General features: G+C 45.7%; 1 protein-coding gene across 1 annotated transcript in view; it reads right to left on the minus strand.

The window, feature by feature from the left end:
• Positions 1-240: 240 nt before the first annotated feature.
• The window catches only part of Pptc7 (PTC7 protein phosphatase homolog (S. cerevisiae)), a 47,238-nt gene continuing 36,994 nt past the window's right edge, over positions 241-10,484 (minus strand). The window contains exons 4-6 of the mRNA XM_013023083.1: positions 6,661-6,784; positions 4,574-4,703; positions 241-3,668 (exon numbers count right to left, since the gene is read on the minus strand). Of these exons, the coding sequence (XP_012878537.1) occupies positions 3,610-3,668; positions 4,574-4,703; positions 6,661-6,784 (313 nt within the window). The 3' untranslated portion in view covers positions 241-3,609. The remainder of the gene's footprint in view (positions 3,669-4,573; positions 4,704-6,660; positions 6,785-10,484) is intronic.

Below are 10,484 nucleotides of genomic sequence, written 5' to 3' on the forward strand. Positions count from 1 at the left end.
GCCCCACGACCGAACCCCCCCCCCAAAAAAAAAAAAACTTGGAAATGACCAAAAACTCAGTGTCAAGAGCTGGTCCTTCACACATAGTCATATTCAATTAGGCATGGTGGCACCCACCTGTAATTCCAGCACTTGGGAGGCTGAAACAGGACAAGACTACTGAATTCCAGGCCAGCCTGGAACAACAACAAACTCAAAGTATGAAACAAAAGAAAAACCAACTACACACATTAGTATAAATACTATATTTATTAAATATCTTTACAGTTTATTTAAATGTATTTACAGAACTATTCCTGCATAAGTTATATTTCAGACATCCAATTCAGGTAACTGCCTCTTGGGTAAGACAAATAATGATAGTCTCAACAGAAAAAAAGCAGCTTGTTAGTACACACAGACTCAACTTTGCTCACTTCCTACCTAGGCATCTTGCCATGCACTACCTGCGAAGTTACATTTTCACATGGACACTGGTTTTAGTTGAGAAGTTCAATTTTGCAACCGACTGAATTAAAAAAAAAAAAACAGACTCCAAATGTTTTCTGCTTCATATTTTGTTTTCTAAGCAGGTTTTGTTTTCTGTGGTATTGTAAAATTTGTTAAATGCAAAAATGTGACTCGGTTTCCAGAGAAACTGAATGCAGCAGCTCCATCAGCGAAAGCTGGAATAGGGTGACAAGGACCCGGAAGCTGGTGCTGGGTTCTCCAGTGACCACACACGGTCCTGCCTTATAACTGATGTGGCAGGCTGGCAGGCGGTGCTGCAGTGATGCCTCTGCAGGCTACACTGCCTGAAGAAGGGCAGCTGCAGGAGAGGTCGGAACCGAGTTTCTCGTCTAGGCCCAGCCCAGCCCCAGACACACACAGGGAATAGATGCTTATTCATTACCACCAGTCTCACACCACAGGCATGAGTTCAGTGACTCAGGACAAACTACTTGCTCTCCCCCACTTCCTTTCTCCTTTCAGTGTTTTAATTAAGAGCCTGTCCACTCTCCCCACCTTCTCTCCATTTGGTAATTCTTTTTTTTTTTCTTTTTTGTTGTGCGCAGGCAGCTTAAGTTCACAGGAAGAAATAAGTTTCTGATATGTTTAGAGTGCACATTTTAAAACAGAACAAAATAAAAATTTCAAGCATGTGATAAAAATATTGATTTGTATAGTACAGTATTGCTTTATAAATATAGATGGAAAGCTATAAACTTTATGGGTCTTTGGTGCGTCCAAAGAGGGATGTATAATTTGCCATTTGTGAATTAGAAATCCAAATTTTCTCTTTTGTTATAAAAGTCCAGTACATGAGGCAAATGCGTGTGTCTACACGGCTTGATTTAAAACAACAAACACACATAGGTGCAGAATTAATGGGGCCAAGTGACCCTGCTGGGCGCACGGCTGAAGCCTGGGTGGGTGACTTGGAGCCGCCAGGGCTGGCCAGGGCCTCGGCCCCTTGGAGGACACTCACTCTGCTGGCCCGGGGCAGTCACAGTAAGTGCTTAACAAAAAGGACAGGGCTATGGAGAGAATTCCCCCTCACTAACCCACAGGCCAGGTCCAAAGTCAAGTCCACTGGGAAACCCAGTTCTTTGCCCCTGTTTTTCAGTGTCACTGGAACCACACTGTCGATTTCTAACAATCATTGCTCAGAAAATAAGTTGATTAAATAAGTTGTGTAAAACACCACTAATCTAGCTTTACAAAGATTGTTTGATGGGTAAAATGGGAGCAGAGAAAAGCCAGTAACTTGACCAGCTCTCTCTTACCAGAAATTAAATGTCAGCATTGGAAAATTAATGGAAAACATATCCAGATCGTAAGGCTACATACATCTGAGCAAAAATAATTACAAACCCAAACAAAAGAGGTGAAGTCACCAGTCCTAGTGTGAAGCTATTCCTTTTTACAAACCCCTCTGGATGCAACTTTCTTTTCCTTTGAAACACAGAGACTGCAAACAGTTTGTGCAAAATAAATACCCTACCACTTGCCACGGAGGCCCGTCTGATGAAAGCAGTCTCCAACCCTACCCACCTCCTCACCAAAGATTCTGTTCTGTCAAGTTAGGGTAGTTAAGGCATTCTGACATGTAAAGGTGATTCAAAATAGATATCTAACATTATGCCAATTTAGGAATAGTAGATAAATTACTGAACGGCTTACAAATGAATAACTCATTCTTATAATGAAATGCCTGTTACAAGCATGATGCATTGAAATATAGTAATGACATGTACATGGTACATGTTCAACAATTTAAATAAAACAAAAGCTTGACAGTTACTCAAATATACAGTACAAATTCACAAACAAAATCTTTTAAAACACACTGAGGTAACCTCAAGCTAAGCTCTAATGCCAGCGGCTTCCTCCACACTCTTGGCAGGCCTCGCTGCGTTCGCATCTGTACACCAGCCTTACCTGACATATATAAAACATGGCTTTAATTTAAGGATTCTAAGTATATATATATTTCTACCACCAAGTTAATGAAGGGGGAAAAAAACGGACCCAAAAATATATGTCTTTACATACAACTGTCCACTTGTATACAACCTTTTAAAAATAAGTTTGCGCTTGCAGGTAAGGGAAACCAGCGGTGGTTTGGAGGGGACTATACACGGCAAAATGGCTCTTCGGAAACTGTAAACATTAAGCTTGATTCAGAAACCCTCCCTTTTGCCCAGGGTAACAGCACAGGTCAGGTTATCGCCAGGAGCTTTCCTGTGGGCTCAAGGGGCAAGGCGCATGCGCTGAGGAAGCCAGGCTCCCAGGGAGGCCGAGCACCCTCCACAGCACCACAGCCCCCCAAAGCCAGTGTGTAGCTCGAGCTCTGGCTGCTGTCTCAGCCCACGAGGCCTGGGCACCCTCACAGACGGGGGTTGTGAGGGTACGCATGTGGATTTCAACTACAACATTAAACTTGTAGGCTTTGAGAGGTTTCATAATCTTGAGTACTATTTCCATTTAAAAATTCAGGTATGGAGTCTCCCCTGGCCACCACCAGCCTGTGATTTGGACTAACCAAAAAAATGCCAAAACTTAAACCACAGGAATACAATTAAGCATCTTTTAAAAAGCATGGAGTATTTGTAACTACAGACCTAAAATTTAAATTTTCTTCCAATTTGAGATATAGCAACCCGGAGCTGTTTCAGAGCAGGGTTCTAAACTCCAGGTGAAAACACCAAGCCATATCCAAAGTGAGGCCTGCCGCACTCAGGTGACACACAGTGTATGCTCCTAGTAGACTTATCATTACATATGAATGGTGTAAGACTTAAAATTCCTTTAACACACTGTAATTTTGAACCCACTTTGCCAACATTACTCATTTAACTGCTTTCGAAAAGTAAGAGGTTTGGAACCCCTCCCTCCTTAAGAGGCGGAGGCCCCCTTCCCGTTTGCTCCCTGCAGCTGCTGCCCACTGGCACAGCAAGTGAACGACAATAGTGGTTCTCAACAAAGACCTCAGGCGCTGGGGCAAATGGGCCAGGCTTGCGTCACACTTGATCACAGGCCACTGCGGTCTCCCGCCAGCAGGATCAGCGCACAAGGCTGGGGAAAGTGAGGCGGCGACAGGAAGGACAGGAGTCACAGCTCGGCCGGTCAGTCTGTATACTCAGCCACGATAGACAGGAGGACGGTGATGTCATCTGGCTTCCCACCTGAAACACCAATGAGAATCTATCGGCATGCTTCCAAAGAAGCCCAGCAGAAATGCCAACTCCATGAAAAAAGACGTTGGGTTGAAGAATTTTTTTAAAAAAGGTCAATTCCTGCTAATAGACACTATTGAGAATTATTCACATTTGTTTATTTTGAAATCTGTCATCTGGGAAACAAACTTTTGGGGCTGGGAATGTGGCTTGCCTAGCATGCAGAAAAAGCCAGAAGTAACGCTGTGGCTCATGTGGTAGAGGGCTCGCCTTGATCAAAAGCAGCTCTGGGACAGTGCCCAGGCTCTGAGTTCAAGCCCCCAGGACTGGCTAAATAAATAGATAAATAAATAAATGATAAAGACAAAGAAAAATACCGTAAGTCCCAGGAATACGAATGCAAGTGCTTGTATTTCAGCAGGGTTGGTGCACCAATATTCCCCATCAGAAAAGAAGAAAAAATAAGCATGATAAAGACAATAGATGGGTGATTTAATTGAAGCTTTCCTGCTACCTTAGAGCAGGCAGTCTATGGAAAGGGCTGCCTCTCTGCCTGTGTGTTCAGAAAGGATACATGAGGTGACTCCAGCTGACCAGGGCTGCACACACCTTGCATGGCTGCGTTGAAGCATGAGCTCGGTCCTGACTGTCCCACAGTGCGCACAGCTACACACAGGGGCACAGGAGACAGGAGGGCTGCTCAGGGCAGCCTCACACTTTCAAAGTCTGCTGGGGCAACTGGGCAGGCAAATGATGCCACACCCTGCGGAGCCACAGGAAGCCACATGGGGCTGGGAGCTCTCTCCCCCGCTGGCCTTGCTCAAAGGCAATCAGGGCTGGAAAGGATCATCATGTTCAGCCCAGCCACCACCAAGTCCCAACTTAGTTCCTAGACTCAGCCACGGAATGCTTACCTCTCACATTCAACCCGTTGTCACATGCAAACTGTGCAAAAGGTGACATGTAATTTGGGTCATAGGCTAGCTCGTGCGCTTGCTCAGCAATGCTCCTCGCAGTCTGCTGTATACTCTCATAATTCGAATTCTAAGATGAAAGGACACAGAGTTACTTTCACCAGAATGCCTTGTGTGACCTCTGCACGCAGGTGGACTGCACAGCAACGTTTATCTCCACATTATTTGCTTTACTTTGAACTAGGATTTAAACTGAAGGCCTTGTACTTGCCACCCAAGTGTTGACCACTTGAGCCAGGCCTCCAGTCCAAAGCACATTTTCTGCCACTTAAGTCTCACTTTAGAGAAGATGTGATAGATAGCACCAGGTCCTCTCTCCTACTGCCTGCCCACCCTGAATAGGAGGTTATCTGCTGTGGTAGTCTTTGGCCTTGAAATCTTCATGCTTTGTGGGTGGGTTTGTCAGTCGTGGGGCCTGAACTCTGGGCCTGGATGCTGTCCCTCAGCTCTTCAGCTCAAGGATCTACCACTTGAGCCACAGCGCCACTTCTGTTTTTCTACTTATACGGTGCTGAGGAATCGAACACAGAGCCTACTGTATGAGAGGCAAGCACTCTACCACTAAGCCACCTTCCCAGTCCTGTTTTGTTGTTCTGTGCTAATACCAGGGCCTAAACTCAGGGCCTTGCACTCTCACTTGACTGTTTTGCTCTAGTTGGCGTTCTACCACTAACCACAGCACTTCCTGAAGTCTGAATTTTGATTTTTTACTTTCTCACTTGACATGCGTCAGTCATCCTTGCTAAAATGGGGTGGAGGGACAAGTGACTTCTCAAGCCCCCTGCTGGGGGTGTGCCCCAAATTCTTAAGAGTTGCTGGGTTGGGCTGGGAAGGTGGCTCAGTGGTAGAGCGCTTGCCTTGCATGCTCGAGGCCCTGGGTTCGATTCCTCAGCACCACATAAGCAAACAGAAAAAAAAGCCGGAAGTGGTGCTGTGGCTCAAGTGGTAGAGCGCTAGCCTTGAGCTGAAGAGATGAGGGACAGCACCCAGGCCCAGAGTTCAGGCCCCACGACCGGACCCCAAAAAAAAAAAAAAGAGTTGCTGGGTATCCTACAGAAGGCACTTTTAGGGCTTTATACCGTGAGCAAAGATTCTGCTCTGGCTATGTCCCTTTTCTTGACACTTCAACCTCTTCAGCACAAACTGGAGGTAGGAAATGAAATGCGGTTCAGCTCTGAAACAAGTTCTAAATCCTTTTCGTCTAAGTATTACTAGGTCTCGGCTTCAATTACTAGGTCTCGGCCTCCTTATGGAGGCCTCCCTGAGCAATCAGAAGGGGCAGTCCCCTCTACTTTTTAGTCCCTTCCCTTATGGTCTCCAATCACATTAATTCATCTATTCATCTCCCCAGTAAGGGTTCCCCTCTAGGCAATTGTGAACTCCACATGGGTGGTGCCTACACAGCTTCTGCTTATCACCTGCCACCACAGGGAGCACCAAACAGCACAGCCCTGAGACTAGACCTTACTCTCCATTTTACAAGTATGGAAAGGACTCCTTGGGCAGCTAAGAAGGATCAGAAGAGGTGGAGAAAGATTTGTTTTCCCAGAGTCAGCACTTTCATAAAGCTAGGACTCTGGAAGGTCTGGCTTCCACCGCCTGTGGCTCTGCTCTGTATGAGTCTCAGCTGCCCTTCTGCTGTGGCTCCAACCACCTGGGTTCCCCAGCCTTGCTACTTGCTGTCATTCAGCCTCGGCACCTGCTGGGTGTCCAGGGAATATAAAAGAAAAAAGAGTAGACAAAAAGAATAAAAGGAGAAAGAAGCCAACACCATTAAAATACAAGAAATGGCTTCTGGACTCTTCCTACTTAGACACCCTGCTGAAGACTCAAGTGAAAAGCCACTTTCCCCTCCATTTCTCTTAGGGACATTTCCATTACAATTGCTTGGAATATTAGGGATATTGTTTACCTAAAGTTCACAAAGCAGTACTTTCCAAAACTACACAAAGACAAAGAACTGATTCAGTAAAACCCAATGCCCAGAGAGGGGCTATTCTTGAGAGGGCTAACCTTGAGTGGATTACCTTTAACTTCTTTAGCTCCTGGAGGATCATATAATCAGGCATATTGTCAAAGAGTCCATCTGTTGCCGTCAGAATAATGTCTCCTAACTGGACATCGAATGATGTGCTATCAGCAGCATCCGGGCTGTGGCAAAAACAAGGAAGCCATTTTCATAATGTAATAAGGATCTCTACATGCTATCAGAGGCACTCAAATTCCTAACCTTCAGAAAAATTAACTGAAGACTATTATACATATTTCAAAAGCTTAAATGAAATCACCAGGTAAAACTAAGTCTACCTAGTTGCTGGTGGCTCATGCCTATAATCCCAGCTACTCAAGAAGCTGAGATCTGAGGATCCTGGCTTGAAGCCAGCCTGAGCAGCAAAGTCTGTGAGACTCTTATCTCCAATTAACTACCAGAAAGTTGGAAATCGAACTGTGGCTCAAGTGGTAGAGCACTAGCCTTAAATAGAAAAACTCAGGTACAGTGTCCACGTTCTGAGTTCATGCCCCAGGCATGCATGCATGAGCGAGCAAGCGAGCAAGCGAGCAAGCAAGCAAGCAAGCAAGCAAGCAACCCACCCCCACCTGAATCTTCTAAGGGCTTTAAAACCCAGAACGCGGCTCTCTGTCAGGCATCAGCTCCACTCTTCAGGGTTACAGAAGTACAGCAAAGGCAAGGTGTGGGACCTCACCTCACCAGGAGGAGCCAGCCCTCTGGTAAGGTCCCCTCTACTGACCTGCAAAGTCACTAATAACTACATTGTCATATACTTGTGAGTGTGCCTGGTCATAAACCTTTAAGAAATATCTGTCATGGGCTGGGAAGATGGCTCAGTGGTAGAGTGCTTGCCTTGCATGCATGAGGCCCTGGGTTCGATTCCTCAGCACCACATAAGTGGCACTGTGGCTCAAGTGGTAGAGCACTAGCCTTGAGCTGAAGCGCTGAGGGACAGCGCCCAGGCCCAGAGTTCAGACCCCACGACCGGACCCAAAAAAAAAAAAAAAAAGAAATATCTGTCAGATGATGAGCTGACTAATAACAAAACCTAGTATTTGCCCCTCCAAAATGGAGGGGCTCAAAGAGCAAATATTCCTAAATGCAGAAATGAAACCAAGACACTCAAGGACTGCTACCACTGGGACCTCTGGAGACTAGGAAGGTGGGGAGGGGGGTAGCTAGTCTGCCTTCACCTGTAATCTGTAATTAGGGATAATGGCCAGGAAAAAAAAACCTTACATGCTGACTCACAGAAAAGGGTTCAGAACCAAAGCACCCCAAGCTTGACAGAATCCAACACTGTGTAAGTCACAGGTCAGGAATTATGTGAAGACAAAACACCAAGTAAGCAAAGTGGGCTGCGCCTGGGGACACACAAAGCCTTAAGCAAAACCTGCTCACCTTCATGGCACAGGGAAGCTACGGCACACATTAAGCACCGTGCCTTTGTAATGACAAACCTGTACTCATCTTAACTCTTAACTGTAGACACAGCTATAGAAGTCATGCCTCTAAGCTGGGAAGTGCTGTTACAGACCAGAGTGTTGGACAGGCAGGGACACCCAAGCTGGAGGAAGAGCAGGAATCAGGTTGAGCCCTTCTGCAGGACACTGTGGTCTGCTGTCAGGTTCTAGAGCATAGATTAATGATCAGGTTGGAACTGGCACTTGATTATGCTGAGGTTTTTCTTTCCCCAGAAGGGAGGATGTGCTCCTATTGGCCAGTTCTTCCTCCACTAATCCCCGCCCCCATCCCTGAGCTTGGTGTTCTGCCAGCTGCAGCTCTGCCCATTTTGACTGAACACCCTGTGCTGCTCTGCTGGAAAGGGTACTACACTGAAAGGCAAGCTGCAATCACATGCTGGTGGGCAGGCGAGCAGGCTCTGGACTACAGGGAAGGCCACCTCCACCTTGCTGGCAGGGCAGTTCAGTGTGGCCTAACCTTGTTTAACAGTGTGCATTGTGGACAAGGCAGGGCTCTCACACTTAAAAGGTAAAGCAAGCCAGGAACTGGTGGCTCACGCCTGTCATGCTAGCTACTCAGGAGGCTGAGATCTGAGGACTGCAGTTAGAAGCCAGCCTGGGCAGGAAAGTCCATGAGACTCTTATTATCTTCACCAAAAAGCCAGAAGTGGAGCTGTGGCTCAAGTGGTAGAGCACTAGCCCTGAGAAAAAAAAAGCACTAACAATCAGGGACAGCACCCAGACCCTGAATTCAAGCCCAGGACCAGCACCCAAAAAAAGAAGCTAATATCAGGAAGCAGCAAATGAAGGAAATTAGAGCACTGTTCTCTAGAACTGTTATCTGACATGGCTAATACTGAAAAACAAAATATATAATCAAACCTTCTGATTATAGCAGTCAGTCTAAATAAAAAGTGCTTCCCCTCTCTTTAGGAGTCAGCAGCAAACAGATTTTTTTGTTTAATTTTTGAGATAAGGTCTCTCTGTATAGCTCAGGGTGGCCTCAAACTCACAATCCTCAGTGGCCCAAGTACTGAAATTACAGCCCAAGTACTGAAATTACAGACACGAGCCACTGCACATTGTGTATTCCCCATGCAGAATACCCAATTATACTGTATGTTCATCCTGGAGACAAAGATGGCAGAAACAATCTTTACCTGGCTTAAGAAGAGTTAGTAAATAGAAACAACAAAATGGCATTTGTGGGGCTGGGAAGACAGTATAGTGGTATATTGCTTGCCTCACATGCATGAGGACCTGGGTTCGATTCCTCAATACCACATAAGCAGAAAAGGCCGGAAGTGGTGCTGTGATTCAAGTGGTAGAGCACTAGCCTTGAGCTGAAGAGCTGAGGGACAGCACCCAGGCCCAGAGTTTAGGCCCCACGACCAACAAAAAAAGTAAGTCTTCAAAATGGCACTTGTTAGAAGTTGTCTTTTTTTTTTTTTTTAACAGAAGGCCATTAATGGGTTGCCAATGTTCATGCCAGATCCTGTAAGGTTATTAGAGGTAGTGAAATTTGAAACCATCTCAGCTCTATTCTGATCAAAGATACAAAACTGGGAATGTGAATTCAAAGAATTTCAACTTGTCTTAGAAGACTCTGCTTCACACTTTAAAAGATCAGCGTGCGCACGCACACACACACAAAACAAAAACAAAAAGCAAAACTGAACTTAGAGAAAATGTCACAGGATCAGGAAACATCTCCAGACACACTCTCACAGTCCTGATGAAGGACAAGACCGCTTCTTTTTTATTCTTTTTTTTTTTCATGTGTGGGGGTGTACAGGGATTTGAACTCAAGACCTCACGCTGACTAGGCAAGTGATCTACTTTTTGGGCCATGGCTCCTGCCTTTTCTGCTTCAGATGTTTTCCCTCCTACTACCTCTCCTCCCTTCTCGCATCTTGCAATACTAGGGCTTGAACTCGTGGTTTTGCACTTGCTTAGGTAGATAGCTCTACTGCTTAAGTCACACATCTAAGCTCTTTTTGCTCTGCTTTTTTTCTTTTCTTATACTCAGGCTTGAATTCAGGGCCTATGCTGCTGTTGCTGAGTTTTTTGTTTAAGGCTAACAGTACCACTTGAGCCATAGCTCCACTTCTGGCTTTTTGGTGGTTAATTGGAGATAAGAGACTCATGGACTTTCCTGCCCAGTTTGGCTTTGAACCATGGGAACTTGGTTGTACTGATTGCTTCTGAGATAGCATCTCCCTTTTTCTCCAGCTAGCTTGGACCATGTTCTTCCTATGTACGCTACTTGTGTAATGGGGATAACAGGTGCACGCCAGCCACCGTGCCCACTATTGGCTAAGATAATGTCTCACAAGCCTTGTGCCCTGGCTGGCCTTCCATTCTTTTTTTTTTTTTT

Source organism: Dipodomys ordii, unplaced genomic scaffold (assembly GCF_000151885.1).
Source record: "Dipodomys ordii isolate 6190 unplaced genomic scaffold, Dord_2.0 Scaffold66, whole genome shotgun sequence".
Taxonomy (NCBI): domain Eukaryota; kingdom Metazoa; phylum Chordata; class Mammalia; order Rodentia; family Heteromyidae; genus Dipodomys; species Dipodomys ordii.